This window comes from Oncorhynchus mykiss, chromosome 1 (genome assembly GCF_013265735.2).
Source record: "Oncorhynchus mykiss isolate Arlee chromosome 1, USDA_OmykA_1.1, whole genome shotgun sequence".
Classification (NCBI taxonomy): domain Eukaryota; kingdom Metazoa; phylum Chordata; class Actinopteri; order Salmoniformes; family Salmonidae; genus Oncorhynchus; species Oncorhynchus mykiss.
In genome coordinates, this window is record NC_048565.1 from 44028707 (window position 1) to 44048809 (window position 20103).

A 20103-nucleotide genomic window follows, 5' to 3' on the forward strand; every position below is an offset into this window, starting at 1 on the left:
ATTACATTTTAGAAAAGTATTTTAATTTCACAATAGAAAAAAAAAAATCCATATCACCAAAAGCTATGATCAAGCCAAAAAAATCTTTCATTTAACATTTCATGTGTGTTTTTGTAAAGGTCTGTTGTATGTATGGGCCATTGAGTGTCTCAGCTCTTGGGCTGGCGGAGCAGGCCTCGGATCCTGCGTACCAGGGCCTGGATGAAGGTGTATCGGGAGCGGACCTGGCTGTATAGCCCCTCCACCTCCAGCAACTTCCTCTGTAGAGCCTCTCCGAAGCCTGCCCCCATGTCACTCTGCAGCTGTAGATGACGACAGAGGAGAGGAGTCAGTCTTATTGGGAACTAACTCACGAGAGACTTGCAAAAGTGTCTGCCACTCAAGCTGAAAACACACTCACTAATTCCTATACATGCATCGTCACCTGTACATATTTTTCCTAAAATCGGTGCTCTCAATCACCCATTGTTCTAGGTACTCGGTGTAGACATAGGCCCTGTCACGCTCCGCCCTTTATGGCACAGTTGGAGGACCGCAACGTTTCAAGGGGCATACGTACAGATTATTTACAAACATGTTTCTCCCCCACTGTTAGCATAGTCCAGATAAAGTAACTCACCTGTTCCAGGTCTTGCTGGCTGACTCGGGACAGGCCCAGGGCACGTCCAAACGAGTCTGGGGAACACAGGAGAAGCAACACCCGTAAGAAGGGATGTGATCAACACAACCAGGAAAAAGGCTACCCATCATTTGTCATGATATAGATGAAAGAAGGTTCAGATTTTGGGAGGTAAAAAAAAAGAAAATAATCCCCCCCCAAAATAATCCAAACATGTCTGCTATCCCTAGGGGACCAATCTCAATCCACCTCAGAGGGTTAATTGAGCCAGTTTAGAGCTTCACCGTCAGTCAAGCGTGATCTGTAGGCGCTGGCGCCAGGCATTAGGGAGTCTTTGGGGTCAGTGGGGGTGCAGTACAACAGGTAGTACTCCAGGTGGCGCCACATCACAAACAGGCAGGTCTCAATCACATCTGAGGTGTGGTTAAGTCAAGGCATTTCTCATGCTCACCACTTATGATGGCATTTTCAAAGAAATGGTCCATTTACATGAATGCAGCTACAGCTCAGGGAATTGCATCAAACATTTTTCTACCACGGGTCACATCCGGTCTTCAGAGGTCGGGAGGGCCACACTTAAAAATATTTTAAATGGTCTATCCCTCACTTTTGGAATGTGATGCTTTCTGACTATCTAGCTTGTGAAAAGACTAGAAATCTAGGTCCATTAGAACTTCTACAGTTTCCATTTGGTTTTAGGCATTACAATTTAGATCATTTTCCCACAAAAATATATAAATTAATTCATATCTTTTTTTGTTTAACTCAAACCACCCGTGGGCCAGATTGAACGGGCTTGTTCGACACCCCTGTCTCTAAATCAAAACCACCCTGAGATTAACCATAAACCATTAGCTCAGTCCCTTTACCTAACTCCTGCACAGCAGTCTGGTCTGGGGGTAGCTAAGTGTAATTTAATCTGGCTAAAATCTGGTTTAATCTGGTCTGGTTCAATTTAATATAGTAGGATACAGGAGCAGAGGGCCAGCAGCTTTGCTCTGTTGTTGATGAGCTGGACCAGGCGTCTCTTGGCCAAGAGGCTCCGCTGAACAGAGGAGATCTTCTCTACTCCACCAGTACCAGACACCAGGGCCGCACACAGCTACACACAGGACAGAGAGATGGGTTAGGGCTGAGGCACTTTATACATCACCTTGTCAAGAGGTCGAGTGTGTGTGTTACCTCCTTGAGCTCTTCTGGGGGCAGCTGCTCCAGGCTCTGCAGCTTGCCCAGGGCTTGTCTATGGCTCTGGTGGAAGCGGAAGAAGTCCGCAGCGCTGTTCTTCAGCAGGAAGAGAACCAGACCCAGGCTGGGCACACGAGAGTACAGGGCTGATGGCAGGGCCAGGTCTGAGGCAGGGCAGGAGAGGATTTTAGTCATTCACAGACGGGGAGATTGAGAGGAACATGTGGGTGGGTGTGTGTGCGCGCGCAATGTGTAAGTCAAGGCTCTCCAACCCTGTTCCTGGAGCACTACCATCCTGTAGGTTGTCACTCCAACCATCATCTAGTGCGCCTGATTTGTATCATTGGCTGGTTTATAAAACGGAATCAGGTTAGTTACAACTGGGGTTGGAACAAAAACCTACAGGAGGGTAGCTCTCCAGGAACAGATAGGTGTGAAGCAGGTTAGGATTTCTATCCCACACACATACTCTGGCTGTAGGTGTCTCAAGAGGGAAGGTTGGGATAAGCAAAAAAAAAACACAATTCCAATGAAATAGGACAAATATAACCAGCCACCAAATTATTAGGACACGCAGCGTAGCGGAAGAAAGTCTAACCTGTGTGGCCGTCTCGGCTGGCTGGTTCGTTGACCGAGGGGCTGAAGAGACAGATGCTGAACTGGGCCTGGGCTGAGCTCTGCAGTAGCAGGGTCTGGCAGTACTCCATGATGTTAGCACACACCTGGGGACAACAACAATAAAAACACTGTCATTGTTACAATAGGAGTTGGAAAGACGAAACAAACAGATCCGGAAACGGGCTACATTGATTTTCTTTTTACCATTCCTCTATCGTACCTGTTGCATGGCCACCTCCATCTCCTCCCGTCGCTCGGCAGGGTCCCCCGGGGCTGCAATCTCTGCCTGCTTCAGGAGTCGCTCCCTCTCGCTCCCCGCCAGACGGCCCAGCAGAGACAGACACTGACGCTAGGGGAGAGGCATGTTGTTACACATCACAGAATACCTGATTGGATTGAGTAACCTATCAGGACTAAATGTCCAGCTACTGACGCTGTGACTGAAGCTCCTGAAAAGAGACACAGGAGCGTGAGGCAGGGTGTTCGTATCATGCCAGTATCTACCTGAAATCTGCTGATGTGACCCTGGAACTCCGGCAGAGCTGCACTGTTCACGTCCTGTCCCTCAAGAGCTCCTACACACACACAATCACAAAACCGGCACCATAATATCACATTAGTCCCGAACCCGGGTGTGCCCCAGCTAGTGGTGTGACTGTCCCTGGTGTGGCTGTATATGTACCTGGCAGGGCAGTCTTGCTGATGATGCCTGTGAGCAGGGAGAGTTCCTGCAGCGCTCCCATACTGAGCTCCTGACAGCGCAGCAGCCCCTGGATGGTGTCGGCATGGACGATCAGCCACTGGAGGACCTGTGTTGCCCCCTGCTGGTGGTGTGTGGTGGTGGACGTGAGGATGACCTGGAACAACCTGAGAGCAGGCAGTAGGATCTGTCTGTAGCGGTCCAGAGGGCTGGGGATGAACCCTGAAGGGTCCCTCTGACCAAACACCCTAGAGACACACAGGGAACGGGTAAAATATGACAACTCAGATTTATACCACGATTCAGTTAAATCAATAAGGATACACACAGAGCATTCGGAATGTAGTCAGACCTCTTCCCTTTTTTTACTTTGTTACATTAGACTTATACATTTTAAATCAATCTAATACCCAATAATAACAAAGCAAAAACTGTTTAGACACGTTTGCAAATTTATTAAAAAAAAAAAACTGAAATATCTTATTTAACATAAGTATTTGCTATGAGATTCAAAATTGAGCTCAGGTGCATCCTGTTTCCATTGATCATCTTTGAGATGTTTCTACAACTTGAATGGAGTCCACCTCTGGTCAATTCAATTGATTGGACATAATTTGGAAAGGCACACAACTGCCTATATAAAAAGGTCCCATAGTTGACAATGGATGTCAGAGCAAAAACCAAGCCATGAGGTTGAAGGAATTGTCCGTAGAGCTCTGAGACGGGATTGTGTCGGGGCACAGATCTGGGGAAGGGCAGCAAAAAATGTCTGCAGCATTGAAGGTCCCCAAGAACACAGTTCTTCTTAAGACGTTTCCTAGAGCTGGCCGCCCGGCCAAACTGTGCAATCGGGGGAGAAGGGCCTTGGTCAGGGAGGTGACCAAGAACCCGATGGTCACTGACAGAGCTCCTCTGTGGAGATGGGAGAACCTTCCAGAAAGACAAACATCTCTGCAGCACTCCACCAATCAGGCCTTTATGGTGGAGTGGCCAGACGGCATGACAGGCACCTAAAGAAGGACTCTCAGACTATGAGAAACAAGATTCTCTGGTCTGATGAAACCAAGATTGAACTCTTTGGCCTGAATGCCAAGCGTCACGTCTGGAGGAAACCTGGCACCATCCATACGAAGAAGCATGGTGGTGGCAGCATCATGCTGTTGGGGTGTTTTTCAGCAGCAGAGACTGGGAGACTAGTCAGGATCGAGACAAAGATGAACGGGAGCAAAGTACAGAGAGATCTGTGATAAAAAACCCACTCCAGAGAGCTCAGGACCCCAGACTGGGTTGAAGGTTCACCTTCCAACAGGACAACGACCCTAAGCACACAGCCAAGACAACGCAGGAGTGGTTTCGGGACAAGTCTCTGGATGTCCTTGAGTGGCCCAGCCAGAGCCCGGACTTAAACCCGGTCGAAGAGCTCTGGAGAGGCCTGAAAATAGCTGTGAAGTGACGCTCCTCATCCAACTGAACAGAGCTTGAGAGGATCTACAGTGAAGAATGGGAGAAATTTCCCAAATACAGGTGTGCCAAGCTTGTAGCGTCTTATGTAAATGTGATTTAAGTTTCTTATACATTTGCAAACATTTCTAAAATCCAGTTTTTGCTTTGTCATTATGGGGTATTGTGTGTAGATTGAGATTTTTTGAAAAAAATACATTTTAGAATAAGGCTGTAATGTAACAAAACCTAGAAAAAGTAAAGGGGTCTGAATACTTTCAGAATGCAATGTATGTGATGGCTAAGGAAAAAATTACTTTGGGAGTGACCACAAAGAACAACCTCACTCTCTCTATCCCTCTTTCCAGCAGTCTCACTCTCTACTTCTTCATCCCCTCCTTACCTGTGTGAGTCACTGTCAGGCACCATGTCAAACACCTGACACTCCACCAGCTGAGACACCAGACCACAGCGCAGCAGCTCCACGGCCCCCTGGCCTGTCTTAGCCACTCGCGTCAACAGGGCCTAACAGACAAACAAAGAACAGTGGGTAATTTAGTGTGTGTGTGTGTACACACTCCCTTTTGAGGGTGGGTGAGTGTATGAATATAAACCCTTTCTATCTCACACGTAGATGTAAAAGTTTTGGAGCAGTGAGTGCTGTAACCTTTAAGGTTAGTGTTTGTGCGCTCCCTTCCCTTTCTCACCATCTTGCTCTCGTAGATGTAGAGAGGTTTGAGCAGCGGGGGCTGGGGGCTGAGCAGGGTCTGCAGGGCTGTATCGTCTTGCCTCAGGCTCTCTACCAACACACGCAGGTAACCACTGTTACACACGTACAGTAGCCACTGGCTCTGACGGTCTATGGACAGGATCCGGTCCAGCACGGCCAGGGCAAGCATCTGACAAAGAGAGAAGCAGAGGGAGAGGAAGTCAGACAGGCAGGCTGGAGTTCAAAATACAGTATTGCATATCGGATTGATTGTTAATGAGTGTGTGTGTGTGTGTGTGTGTGTCGGATTTCATACCCTGCCGATCTCATGGCCGTCGCAAGCGTCCCTGCACACCACCTCCATGAGGGCTGTGCCGTAGCTCTCGATGATGGCCAGGTTCTCCCTCTGCAGCTTGGAGAAACCATCCTCAGGAGCAGTCAGACGCTCCCACATAGACTTCCCCGCTGGAGAGAGGGAGGGAAAGATGACAAAGATATGCATCTTTAGTTTGTTTGGGGTCTGAAATCTCTTCCCGCATTAACCACAGGTCAATCTTCTTGCTTTTATAAGTGTGAGGTAAATGGTTCACTGTGTCCATGAGAATGCTAGCCACTGCCCTCATTCAATGTCATTTTGACTACGCTAGTAGTTGTATGTGTTGGGGGCTTATCTAAGCTTCTGAAGGGGGAGCTCCAGATAGCCCAGAATAAGCTGATCAGGGTAGTATTGAAGGCGAGTCCACGTACTCACATAGGCAGGTGCTGCTTTCAGGAACTCAACAGGCTGCCTGTTGAGGCTAGGGTGTCCAGGATTATTTATGATTCTGCGCCCAGATATCTGACTGATTACTTTCCCCATGTTAGAGATGCACACAACCACAACACCAGATCAGGTGTTGCTAATGTCTGCTTATACAGGGTCAGGAGTAATGCTGGGAAAGGTACATTCTTGTATACTGGAGCCTCCGAATGGAATGAGCTGCCTCTGCCAATAAAAACAATAGCCTCTCTAGGCAGCTTTAAAAAGAAGGAAGTCGTGATGTCATTGGCCTCCCCCGTTGATTGAGGAACAATAGAGGAGGAATAGAAAACAAAAGAGGGAAGGCCCACTTGTGCCATGTCATGATTTACCTGAACCACCTACTGAGATGTGCCTTTGTTAAGTAAATCCGGTGATAAATAACATGAAACAGATTGCTACTTTAGAAACTGTATGATCATATTATGTCCCCTTCGATATATACCTCAATAATACAAATTTGAGGTATTTATTTGATTTTGAGATATCTATCTATATCTCCCTTCGATGCCATACGATGTCCAACTGTGTTGCCAAGCCATCTTGTCACATTGACATTTTAGCCATTTAGCAGATGCTCTTATCAAGAGAGACTTACAGGAGCTAAGTTAAGTTCCTTGCTTAAGGGCAAACAGATTTTTCACCTTGTTGGGTCAGGGATTTGAACCAGCGACCTTTCGGTAACTGGCCCAATGCTCTAACCACTAGGCTACCTGCCACAAGACAACCACAATGTAAATTCCTAGACTTTACTGTGTTTAATCGTCAATGATTCTACTCATCTACATGAAAGTCTTTTTACAGTTGTGTGCTTGTTTTTAAAAAATGGTCAAATAAACTAAACTAAGGTTTGCAAACAATGACCAGAGAAAATACACACTACTACATAGCGTCCTAAAGTTGCGTCCATAATTCTCCCAAGTTTTTTTGCGTCTTCCCAGCAATAATGTAGCTCAACAATACCTTGCTGCAGTGTATCTGGCTCCTCAGGTTTCTGGGCAATCTGCAGATAGTAGAGCAGAGCGCCGTACAGGTGTGCACGCAGACGCTGGAATCCACCACCCGTACAGAGGATGAAGTCAAGCAGCTTCCTCAGGATCAGGTGCAGAGCAGAGTTAGCGATGGAGGCGAAGCCCGACGACGAGCCTCCCTCCAGCCCCGCCCCCTGCTGCTGCTCCGACAGCACCGATTGGCTGAGGTGGGCGGTGAGGGTGAACACAGCCCCGGCTACTATGGGCATCAGCTCTCCTGCGGAGTCTTCTGACAACACCTGGTAGAGACAGGAGAACTTAGACCATTTCACAGAGTTGTCATACACACACTCAAACACATACACAATCTCTCCCACACACACACACAGTCTTGTATAACTAACCTTGTGGGGACACAATTCAGTCCCATTCAAAATCTTATCTCCCCTAACCATAAACCTAACCCAAAGACCTAACCTTAACACTAGCTCCTAACCATAAACCTAATTCTAACCCTAAACCCTCTATGTCCCCAGTTGGTCAAATTTTGTACGTTCACTATTCTTCTGGTCCCCACAAGTATAGTTAAACACGTCCACAAACACACACCTTGTCGTGCAGGTCCAGCAGCAGGTCCCTGATTATGATCTGTCTGTCGTCTGCAGGGATGAGGTCTGCAGGGCAGGCGGTGAGCAGGGTCTCCACCAGACCTCTCCACGACTGCAGCGCATGGCGCTTGGCACTCAGGCTCCGACGCACACGATTCCGCTCCACCACCTGCTGCAGGATGGAGTTCACCTCCTGGGGAGTGTGCGCACAAATCAAGGGTTTGTTCAGTTAGGTGAAACAGTCAAAATGTTTCTTTAATGTTCTGTAACGCTTCACACTCCTGAACAGTCTCCTGAGCATCATTTTGCAAGGAAAAGACCATACTACTATACTCTGAATAAGGGGTTTTAACCTTTCATGTCCAGTGACCCACCACATGTTAGCAAAAATGTAATATCACGTTTTATCATTGTGAATAATAGCAAATAGTATTAGTCAAATTTTTCAAATGAATAGATTTGTTTCATTATTTTGACCACCCCACCAATTATTGGAAGTGTAAACTAACATAGTATATTAGCTAGGAAGGTATCTTGGAGGCATAGAGAAAATGTTGCTGTTGTTAAACCAATTTTCTGCAATGTTATACATTTTTCCATTGAACCGAGAGAAAATGTAGCATTTTTAAAGCTAATTTCCTGAAAGCCTATGCATTTTGCCATGGCTAATCCTGTGTTCCTCTGCTCAAACATATCAAAATCAATAGACTATCGTTTTTTAAATTTTATTTTTTAGTTCTCTTTATTGTCCTTCCCACCTCCCCAGCCACTGTGCTTCTACATCTGCATTGCTTGCTCTTTGGTGTTTTAGGCTAGGTTTCTGTTGGTGAGAAAAGGGCTTTATAAATCAATTTGATTGATTGTGCTAACGATAGTTAGCATTGGCTCGTGAAACTACCTCAGACTTTCTTCATAGTAGACACAGCGACAAAAATAGTATCCACGATAATATTCTGCTGCAGCTTGTGATATTCATCAAATTATTCATTTTCAGAAAAAAAATCCTAAATATTTTTTTAAAAATAACTAAAGAACACAGACCCACTGCAGTACCGCGGACCCCAGTTCAAAATTCCCTGCTCTAAATCATACTGCCAGCACTCACCTCCATCAACAGTGGCCTCTGTCCAATGGCTGCCATCCCCTGAAGGGCGTTGACCTCCGCTACCAGGACTCGATGGAGTAACTGTGGAGATGACGACATCATTAGAAAAATGACATAGTAACAAAAATGCATTGAAAACAAGGTTGTGTTTACATACGCAAACTGAAAGCCAGGCCCACCTTGACGTTGCAGACGGTGTGTCCGTGCTCGTTGACGTGCTCGCAGTTGGCGATGACCTGCTCGATCTGAGTGCGCTCAAAAAAGTCCAGCTGCAGCAGCTCTGGCACATCCTGGCTGAAGTTAATGGCATCCAGCACGCTGAGGAGCTTCCTACGCACTGATGATGTCATCACACATGGACAGAGGATGAGTACGTCATAAAATGATACGGTACAACCAGCTAAACAAGACCAGCTCTTGACTTCCGCAACTTACAACACAATACAAAAGGGCCTATAGTGACAGATTGTATATGGTTCACAGTTGGATACGTTGGTGTGAAGAACTAGAACTAACCTTTGGAGACGGTGTCAAAGTGCAGGAATCCACTGACAGATCTGCTCTCCTCCATGCCGGTCTCCCCATCCGCTGATTAAAGAAACAGATCAACTGTCATGCCTTCTGCTTTTCCACTCATATCCCATTTACATCAATGAACAACAACTCATCCCAAAGAATGCAAGTTCTACAGTGTGTGTGTGTGTCGTAGTGGTTACCTGCGTGCTGAGTGCGAGGCTGGTCATCCAGCAGCAGGTTGAGGAGGCGCTGGGTGTGTGAGCGCTGGCGGTTGAGTGATGTTACTCGGAGTTCGATGGCCGCTGTCTTCATGAGCCAGGACATCTGGGACAGGGCGGAGATCTCATCACCTGGGAGGGTAGAGGAAGGGACACAGGTTAGAGAGAAGAGTGTGACACCCCAAGTAGTCGCCTTCCTCTCTGTCGGCTCAGTTAAGAAGGATGACTGAGTCTTTGTAGGTGTACAAATGCCCTGGTTGGCATCTGCCGTAATACTTCCACCTATCCTGTTTTTCAGATTCAGTGCAGATGAAGGAGAGGAGACCAGGATAGGAAGTGTATTGAGATGCCAGTGAGGAGCTCACCTGGCAGGATGAAGGGCAGGTGCTGCAGGTGGGTGAACAGGAAGTCCTGGCTGGTCCTCAGGTAGCGCATGGTGGGTCCTGACGTGTCCGAGCACACACACAGCTGGTAGATCACCTGGTAACAGAGCTCAGCCAGGTGTGGGGCCTGGCTGGTGAGCACGGGTCCCGAGCGTCTCTCACTGCCTCTCTGCAGCAGACTCAGGATGGCATGCAGGCAGCTCCGTGGGCACCCCAGCACACCTGATACACAGAGAAGATTTCACAACGGTAAGCTGGTGGAGTCATGAAAGCCGGGGTCGTACCAAACAGAAGAAAATAAACTGAAACGATGAGGGACTACCTGAACAAACTCTAGTTTCAATTTTTCTTTTTTTCGTTGCAAAAACTTTTTTTCTACCGACCTGCGTCCTGCAGGTTGGTGGAGTTGATGGGCTTCTTGACCTCGTAGCCCAGCAGGTAGAGAGCCAGGTTGGGGGTCTTCAGTTCCAGGGAGGTGATCAGCAGGTTCAGGATGTGGATCTGGGTCTCGTGGCGGATCCTCGCTTCCTTCTTCGCTGGCTCAGAGTCTGGGGGGCAGAGAGAGAGAGGAGAGGTGGTGAATTGGAGTGACTGAACAGATGTGCTGAGCAAAGTGACTGAATGGGCTTGGTCGTTTAGAAATGCAGCGGCCATGACTGAAGCCAAATGTTGTCATGTTCACACATGACAAGCGTTTGTAAATTCCCTCTGCCAAAACAGTACACAGTTAAGTCTTCCACGTTCTTCGGTTTGGCTGGCGCCCAGCTAAACCGAACGAGTGTGCGCACATACTCCCTCAAAAGACTTTCGGCAATAGTACGGTTTGTCCATCTAGAGACGCCGTAGCCAGTATACACTTCCTCAAAATAGTCCGAATTAATCGAACTCAATAAATATCATTTTGCCGAGGTGACCTTAGTCGCAAATTTTTTCACTTAGATGTAAAATTGCGCATGAAGACCATTAAATCGCTTGTTGAATGACAACAAGCGCTTCATTGAAGAATCCCTGCGGTTGACCAATCACCGACAAAGGGGCGCAGACTTCGGCTACCAAACTTCAGCTTGTCTCAAGAAAAAAAAGAAAAAATTGTGCACGAACAGCCGAAAAAACCCTTACCGAAGACCAAAATGTCATAAGACATACTGTTCAATACTGTTTCGGATGGGGACGCCTTTAGTCACTCACCCTTCTAGGTGACCTGGTTAGACTAAGTCGTGTCTTGAAGTCGTCTAGGCTAGCCAACTTCTTTCACCAATTAGCTATTGTGCAACCGTGGCAAAATTGCCATTGGATAGCCTATCACTGGGGCCAGGCAATAAATTACACAATGTAAATGGAACAATATTTTCATGCTGCATCTTTCGGTTGTCACATAAAATGCTTTCAATATTTGTATATGAATTTCTATCATTTCTATAGTTTGAGGTTTAGTCATTGAAATTTGGAGCTATGGACTTATATTGAAATATATTGTCCCATGTAAATGGTGTAATTTACTGATGGTCCCTAACTATCCCCATAGGGATGTCGAATGTCAAACCAAGTAGCCAATAGGCATTACGATTGAGTCATGTGCAGCTGGGCTCCAAATTGATGATTACTTGGGTGCTGCCAGTTGTGGGCAGGATTGAAATAAACCCAAGGAAAACTGTTACGGCACCCTTCGTTCTGTGATATACAATTTATTCCTATAATCATCTCACAAATCTTAAGTTTTGGACCAGACTGACTTTATGACCAAAATTATCCTACTTACACAGTGTAGTCAATTAACATTAGAATGAATGTTTCGGACTCGTATCGATGCAACAAAGGCTGTTTTTAAAACGAGAAGGTGCTTTTCAGGGGCAGTCGGTCTTTGATGGGCAGGTTGGACATCTTTCACACTCAGAGATAAACATTGTTGATAGAAGGAGAGTGTGACTCACCGTCTCCTTTCTCTAGTCCCTCCTCAGCCCCCTCGTTGTCCAGACACTCCACGAAGCCAGCCATCAGCTTGTCACTCACAGTCTGGTCGTGTGTGAAGTCTCCCACCAGTCTGTTCTGGATGTTGGGGTAGCGGGCGATCCTCTGCAGGATCTTAGCACTCTGGAAGGCCGCCTCCGGGTTGGAACTGCTGTGGTACAGGTACCTTGCCAGGGACAAGAGAGAGAGAGAGGGAATTCAACTATTGTTTTCATTTGACAGGGACAATGTACTTCAACTTCAAAGTCAACATTTCTGCATATGTCCCAGATTTAGCACAAAGTCTCCTCGTGTGTAGTCCCTGGTGAGATAAGTGTTCCAGTACCTGGCGATGTTGACGATGTGGTCAGCCCGGCGGCTCTGGGCGCTGACGCCCTGCAGGAGCTGCTCCAGGGGGGAGACGATGAGGGAGGCCTGGCTCTCCCTCAGCAGGTCCATGAACACCACCTCTTTCTGCAGGGCCAGGTCCAGAAGACACAGGCAGTGCAACACCGCAGACTCCAGCTGCTTTTTACCTGCAAGTCGGACAGTCACAGAACCAATAGTGATGAGTGGATGTAAAGAAATGTCATCTAGAGATACCGGAAATGTGAGCCACCCAACAATGTGACCTGAGAAAATACTGGAAATATGATCAGTTCTTAACTCAAACCCAAATGTCCCCCTCCTTGTACAATGCTAACAGGGAAGTCAACAGTGTAAAAACAAAAGAAAAGCAGTTCTAACAGGTGTGTGTGTGTACTGACCAGGGAAGAGGGAGTAGGTGTCTAGCTGACGCACGCCCTCCTCCAGCAGGCTGAGGCAGAGGGTGAGGGTGGGCGAGTCGTTGAGCAGGTGGAACATGAGGCTGTGGCCGGGGGGCTTGTGGGCCAGCACCTGCTCCCCCTGGAGCTCCACTGTTTCCTGGACAAAGTCTGAGGGCTGGGGCTCGTAGTCCCTCAGCAGCTTGTGGAAGACCTCCAGAACAGCATCTGCTACCTCCCACTGATAGAGGGCATATGTGGTGGGAGAGAGGGGGTGGAGAGTGAGACAAACCTGAAGTAAGTATTAGTAGCAAAACACACTTCTATGCCATGTCAGCAAGTGCTGACATGGGTTGTAATGAATTTCACTAGCTAAATGTGATCCTCAACCACAGAAACCGGTCTTACGCAGTTCCCATCTAATGTCACCAACAAGGGACCTCAACTGTGGAGAGATTCCCGTACCTTCTCAGCAGCACGGCGATAGGCTCTGGTGGGGAAGGGAAGGAAAACGGCGTCACGCAGGAAGGTCAGGTAGGGCTGGAATCCTGGCGCACGGAGCCCCGCCCCCAGGTTGACGGGCAGGGCGCTCTCGACCAATGTGCTGATGAGCTGACAGAAGGCTCTGGTCAGAGGATACTCCTCACAGCTCGACTCAATCTCATTCAGCTCCACCTGAGAGGGACAAGGAGAAAGGTTACAAACAGATACATGTGTACAAGCAAGCAACGTACGCAGTGCCACACACAAACGTACGCAGGCAAAATCTCACCTCAATCCCAGCAGCTTGTTTCTGTCCAGGGGCCCGCACTGTCTGAAGAATCTGGATAGAAATGACCAGAACATGAGCGTTTGGCACTTTGTAAGCGATCCTGGCAGGTCAGACAATACCAACACCTCAGATGCACTATCAATACTTATGCACGAGACATGTGTTTTCACAGATTTTCATTCCTCCTCACTATACACCAGACTTACCTGAGTGTATTCCAGTGACTGCCAGAGGGAGGCAGCTATCTCCGGAGACTTGCCAAAGGCAGCCAGGCAGAGCAGGAGCTCCCCCTTGAGGACCGGCTGCACACTGCACTGCAGCAGCCCCAGCATCACCACAGCCGGGGTCCACTGGGGGTGCTCACACAAGGCCAGGCGGGCATTCTCACTCTGAAAAACACAGTGTCAAATGAGATATCACCTTGGCAAATGAAAGCTTAATTTCAATCCCTGCTTGTGACTGTGTGACCCCCATGTTTTTTTTAACATGCTTTATGTGTTCATTGTCTGTTCAGATCAGTCTTCAGAAAACCACTTCTTACCCAGGTAATGATGGTGCAGAGCAGCTGCAGGAAAGAGGTCAGGCCGTCCAGCTCCCTCTGTGTGATGCCCCTTATTGGCGGGAGGCGATAGTGTGTGGCATCAGCATTAGGCAGGTCTCTGCGCAGGTTCTCGTGGTACAGCATGAGGGAGTGGAAGAAGTGCTCCCAGGACACAGGGCTGCCGGTCACCTGCATGTTATCCCCTAAACAAACAAGAGCCCAATGTATTATCTGGTGGTGTCCTTAAAAAAAAAAATCAGTGAATGAAGGCTGCATTTATCTTTATCTAGTGAACAAGAAAGGACCTAGTACCAAGCCCTGCGGAACTCCATTAGTGAGAACATTAGACAATTGCTTTGTATCTTTACAGATTCCTACAGGGCCTTGAAGGCGAGAGTGTTTAGTTACCGTGTGGGGCCCCGTTGGTCTTTAGCAGGCTGAAGCAGTAGTGGGCACACTGGGGGCCGTTGGCCAGGCCCTTCAGCATGCGCAGGTAAGGGATGTACAGGGTGGGGGGCAGCAGGTCCCCCATCTGACGCACAAATTTAGACAGCACCACCTGTGGCACAGCACACAAGCTGTTATAAAAGGTCCCATTGGAGAATAAATTATCTTACTTTTTAATCTAGGGAGGAAGGGGGATGTGGAAGGTGATCATACCTGTTTGTGTGGGGGCCTCTGCATGGCCATGCCCAGGTAGGAGCCCTGGAGGGAGGTGTGCTGGAGGGACTCAGTGTGGCACCAGAACTCCAGAGCCAGCTCCAGCCCAAACGGGTCCTTGCTATAGAACTCTCCGATCTACAAACACACAGAAAGAAGTCAGACAAATATGCTTAGCCAATGCTACTCTGTGAAAGCAACAGTCATGTTTGCTGTTCTTTACCCCCCCCCCCCCCCCTTCTCTCCAGTGAGTCATGTTGCAATGTAAATTGCTAGCAAACGACTAGTCACTTTCACAGCATATAGCAATAAGAAAGCCCCATGTAACCACTAGTGACAGTGAGTGTTTAGGGTGAGGTAATGAAGGCTGACCAGGATCATGAGGTGGTCCAGATCTTTCCTCAGGGAGGACGGAGGCTCACTGCCCATCTGCAGAGACATGTGGACCAGTCTGGCGTCCTCGTCAGCACGGTTACGCAGCTGCTTCACCTGCAAGATGTCACACACCTTGAAACTTGTACATACACACTTCTGCGTAAAGGAAATACATATCTTCACCCTGAAAAATGGAGGACTACACGATATTCAAATTCCTATCATACTCAAACACACCAATGCACAGCCACAAAGCAAAACTGGTGGCATTGCTAACCTTCATGGGCATGAGTGCCAGGAAGTCAGTGATGAGGGAATGGAGGCGGCGGGTGTAGAATTCATCATGAGTGAAGCCCTCACATCCCAGCATGCCCTCTGTCATGAAGAGGAAGACACCTCCTAGCAGGGCCTGGTCGGCCAGTGCCTCATCTGCCTCTGTAAACTCTGCCAGGGCTGAGCCCTGGGGCAGCTGGGAGAGGGCATGCAGGGCCAGGGCCCAGGCCAGCCGACACACAGCCTGCAGCCCAGGCAGCTTCCAGGGCCTCCCATCCACCAGACGACTGTGTACTGCAGACACGTACTGCTTCTCTGTCAGCAGGGGCAGGGCCTGGAGGAGGTCTGGTTTACACACACACACACACAAACCATTTTGGTGTAGTATTTACATAGAAGTAGTCTACACAATTTCAGGGTTGACATTTCTGTGTTGCAGCATGTTCAGGTAACACGGCAACAGAATACATGGCAATTCTAACCTTCTCGATCTTCTGTTCCTTGCTCCAGGAAGCTGACGTCCAGACAGTACAGCAGTGCCATGACGAGAGCCAGATTCACGCTGTCCAATGAGCCATCAGCTTCCACTGTCACCGTCTCAAGGTGGGCGACAAGAGCCAGGGTGTCATCCTTACCGAGAGGTGATTGGCAGGTCCATGCAAACAGGCAATCTGCCAGTGCCTGTCGGCACTCTTTGATGAGGTCCGATACCTGGCAGAGAAAGACAATGTGTGAACATGTGAGGGAAGAAAGACAAACCTCTTCTGTACATGACACAATTCCTTTGAGAAGGGCTTCCTCACCTCTTTCCTGTGTTTTTCGTTGCCCAGGCCTCGCTCTTTCTGCAGGCGCTCAAACTCCCGCGTTACATTGATCTCTGACACCAGCGTCAGTAGGCGTCTCGTCAGGCCCTGGCTCATCAGCTCATCTGTGAAGCGTGTGGTGAGGGCCACCAGCTCCCCACTGGGGCAGAACACAAACGACCAAGTCAACAGAGAGCAGAGGAAAATAGTCATCTGTTGTTCAATCATCAAGGCGCAGACCAAAAAAATACTGGTCTGAACAATATTAAAGTAGGAAGTAGACAGGGAAATAGATCGCACCTTAATTCCAAGGTGAAGGTCTTGCCATGGCGGGACTGGATGAGCGAGCGCAAGGAGTTGGCCACGCAGAGCTTTCCATCCCAGTACAGCAGCACTGCAACCAGCCCCCGACTCAGACCTGGAAAGTGGGGCTGCTGGTTCTCACCTGAAAAAAATAAGTCATATTTAGAAACAAACATCATGCCAGTGTTTATCTCCATTGGTAAGGTGCTCATCACTGTATATATTACCTGCCAACAGCAGCTCCAGGGCTGCCAGCTCTCCAATGTCAAAGAGGTCACTCAAGATGAAGGCCTCTGTAAGCAGCTGCTCGGGGAGGAGACGTGACCCCTGCTGGCCCTGGATGGCAATGCCCTCTGTGCTGGCTTTCCGCACCTTCTCCCTCTGCTCTGCACTCTTTGGCTAAAGAACACAAAAAGAGAAAACATCAAGCAAATCAACTTTAGCAACCCCCGCTTGGCTTGCAGATGAGTAAAACTCATTGGCGTCTCTGTAACCACGTTTCCATCCAACCTTTTATGCGAGTAAATGTCACAACAGGCCTGATGGAAACAGAAAATTTGTTGGTAAACTTTCCAAATGTCGAAGAAAAAAAAATACGCTAGTCAAGGTGGGATCTTGGTGTCAGTAAAATTAACTATGCGAAAAATGGCGGTGGAAACAATTATGAGAAAATATTGATATAAATAACAATCACGCGAGAAGTACATTTGGAGTCACGTGAGTCCTTGCTCCAGGAAGCTGACGTCCAGACAGTACAGCAGTGCCATGACGAGAGCCAGATTCACGCTGTCCAATGAGCCATCAGCTTCCACTGTCAACGTCTCAAGGTGGGCGACAAGAGCCAGGGTGTCATCCTTACCCAGAGGTGATTGGCAGGTCCATGCAAACAGGCAATATGTTGTGGTCCTCCTACTACGACTCGGGAAAGCATGCAGTTTATTAGGCTACAGATGAAATAAGTTATGATGAGCATCACAGGGTGGTGAAAGTGCACTGTGATACGCTTTACGCTCCTTTCCAATAAATATCCAGGGTCTTATTCTGGTGACATGATCAATGACGCTTGGCTGCCTTTTGACAAATAAAAATAATCTTGCTCTCTTGTCCATAATAATCTCATCATGTAGGCTATACCCGCACGGTATTTGCAAGCTGTTGGCTAGAGAGCATGTGCCAAGACCAGAGTGGGCAAATTCTCTATATAATGCTAAATACGTTGTATCAAAACCATCAGTAGAGTTGAAAATGCGATGGAAACCAATTAAACTTTTGTTGTTTTTGTTATTGGGTACATGGGAATTTAACCAAAGTTATTTTTATGTGCACTACATCATTACACACAGCCTTTTATCCACATGTCAACTTGATGGTAATGTAACAAGCATAAAAAGAGGTTTGAGCGGAATCCCCACATCCGGTTCAGGGGAAACGAAAGTTAAGTTGAAAATACTGTATCCCTGAAAACATCCGCTTTCTTCCGACCCCGCAGAGAGGGATTTGATGGAAACAGATCTTTGTTGAGGAAATGTGCATACTCTTTTTATGCAGATTTTTGAATATTTGCATAAAAATCTTGCCAATTGGTTGGAAACCTAGCTTCTGACAGCATCTCACCGGGTTCTTGTAGAGTGAGAGGAAATTGGGCTTGTGTTTCTTGAGTTGAAGGTCTAGGAGGTGGACGCTCTCTGGTTGCCTCCTCCACACTGCACCCTCCACTGTGTCCCATAGCTCCTTCAGCGGCCCCCACAGACTGGCTCCTGATAGGGGGACACAAGTAAAGTCAAATCAGTCAGTGTCTTGTGTCTAGCCTATACAATGTGTTCAGAGCATTTCATAAGCCTTGTTCACATTGGCAGTTTGAAGAGACTCAAATCAATTTGCTTTTTATCCTGCAGTCTGAACAACCGAAAAGAACATGGAAGTAGGTGGTTTGAAGTCAAATACAAAATCTGATTAATGGCCATTAAACTTATTGGGGCATATCTTCTTGAGGTTGCTTGCTAGCTACTCTGTCGACAGTGTGACAAGACATTGTGGTAGTGTAACAGTATAATTTTAGACCGTCCCTCGTTACAGTAGCTAACAAGTTAGTTCATCGTTGCAGTTATCTAGTTGACATATGTGGCTAGCCAAAAGGGCCTCGTTTTGAAAGTTGTATGATCTTATCCTTGAGGCTTTCAAAAATGTTTCTTACATTATGATTTTTAACATTCCAAACCACTGGGAAATGGCCATGGCAGGCATTGTTGTCACCTTAACTTCTGAGTGATAGAAAACACGTGCACCACCAATCAGTCTACACCAATGCGCACACCCGTCGTTCCTATGCCAACTAGAGTAGCCATCTCAGCAAATGACTGCTGTCTGAACACACACATCTGATTTAGTCACTTGCAACTTTGCTGTTTGGACAGACAGTATTCCAAAACAGATGTGAGCATTAGGGCCTGCAGTGTGAACAAGAGTTTAGTCGCACATTGTTGAGACTATGAGCAAGTTAGCTAGTTAACCGGTGTGTGGGCATTTTACATTTTATTTACGTAGTTAACTACAGTAGCTAACTAACGTTAATTAACTAACTAACGTGATACGTTGGCACGTGATACCTTTACATTCGTTTCCTGGTGAGCGACCTCTTGAAGCTAGCAATAGGCAACTAGCTAATCAGCTCTGTATTGAACTGGTAGGACGTTTGCTTCATGTCAATGCATTTGGTTGTTTCATCGAATTTTAAATTAAACATACCCACGCATGTTATTAACGTTACAGTGACCATGGCATAGCAGTCAGCTAACTATTAGCGCTCCTGTCCTGACTGCCTGAACTTGACACAGATTCCCCGTTATGTAATCAGACTATTTTATACAATTAAAATACCTCGTCAACAAACGTGTATTGTGATTAGTTGGTAAATAACCATAAGCAACCTCTCACTCATCTATTATTTGAAATAACAGAAAAAATAAAGCCCATACCTGAATTTACCGCCATCTGCGCCGCCATGTTAAAACAAAGATATTAGAGAAAGGTGGAGATAGGAATCAAATTGCGAAAGGAATGAGGGAACATATAACGCCCCACCCAGCAGACTGTTGACAAATCGCATTCACGTTGTCATGCTGCGTCACAAAGGTGCTAAGCTAATCGTCACGCAATCCCTTCTCGAAGTCAGGGAATGAGTCGAAAAACCTTCCTATTTTCCTCGAAAGTACGTAATGTCACGATTCCAAACTGTACGATATTACAGAGAACAGGTTAATTATCTCACATCTTGGAAAATATTTGTTATATTGTACTTCTTGTTCACGAAATTTATGCTAATGGTGTTTTTTTCAGCCAGTGCCCAAATGACCCCCATTCACTCTTTGAAGGAATGAGCACTACCGCGCGGCACTCTGATGACAAAATGGCCAACGTACATATTGGGCGGAATACATTAAATTTGTAGTTTTCCATCTCCTCGGAAATATCTCTGGTTAAACTAGAATTCTGGAGATTTGGCTCTGACGCTCCTTGGCTTTAGTGCCAGAGTAAAAAATACAATGCGGTGTATAATGTGATTATTTACATTTGAATAATGCAAGGGGAAAGTCACAAAATACATATATTTTTACATTACATTTATATATATATATATTTTTTTTTTTCTTTTCAGGCGATGTCTTCTTTTTGCTTTAGACCTCAGCGGTGTATGGGAAATTTAGTTTTTCTTCAATAAACTAAGCACCGAAGTTAGTAAATTGTGTTCCATGCTCAATTAAAATTTCTACAGTTCCTCATTTATGTTTATGCTG

The 20103-nt window shown here is 47.0% G+C and overlaps 1 protein-coding gene across 1 annotated transcript; it reads right to left on the minus strand.

The window, feature by feature from the left end:
• Window position 1: 1 nt before the first annotated feature.
• Window positions 2–19586, minus strand: nup205 (nucleoporin 205). The gene is made up of 37 exons (XM_021601891.2): window positions 19285–19586; window positions 17924–18066; window positions 16537–16708; window positions 16307–16451; window positions 16007–16166; window positions 15686–15914; window positions 15208–15548; window positions 14928–15044; window positions 14556–14693; window positions 14304–14454; window positions 13896–14098; window positions 13561–13743; window positions 13355–13405; window positions 13048–13257; window positions 12586–12823; window positions 12165–12354; window positions 11803–12005; window positions 10255–10419; window positions 9854–10093; window positions 9471–9620; window positions 9271–9342; window positions 8934–9091; window positions 8755–8835; window positions 7651–7842; window positions 7034–7340; window positions 5588–5736; window positions 5270–5461; window positions 4966–5087; window positions 3105–3370; window positions 2927–2997; window positions 2643–2771; window positions 2403–2526; window positions 1802–1968; window positions 1592–1721; window positions 904–1032; window positions 620–675; window positions 2–302 (listed from the first exon to the last, which is right to left on the minus strand). The coding sequence occupies exons 1-37, from the start codon at window positions 19310–19312 to the stop codon at window positions 150–152; spliced, it is 5955 nt and encodes a 1984-aa protein (XP_021457566.2). The 5' UTR covers window positions 19313–19586; the 3' UTR covers window positions 2–149.
• Window positions 19587–20103: the final 517 nt, after the last annotated feature.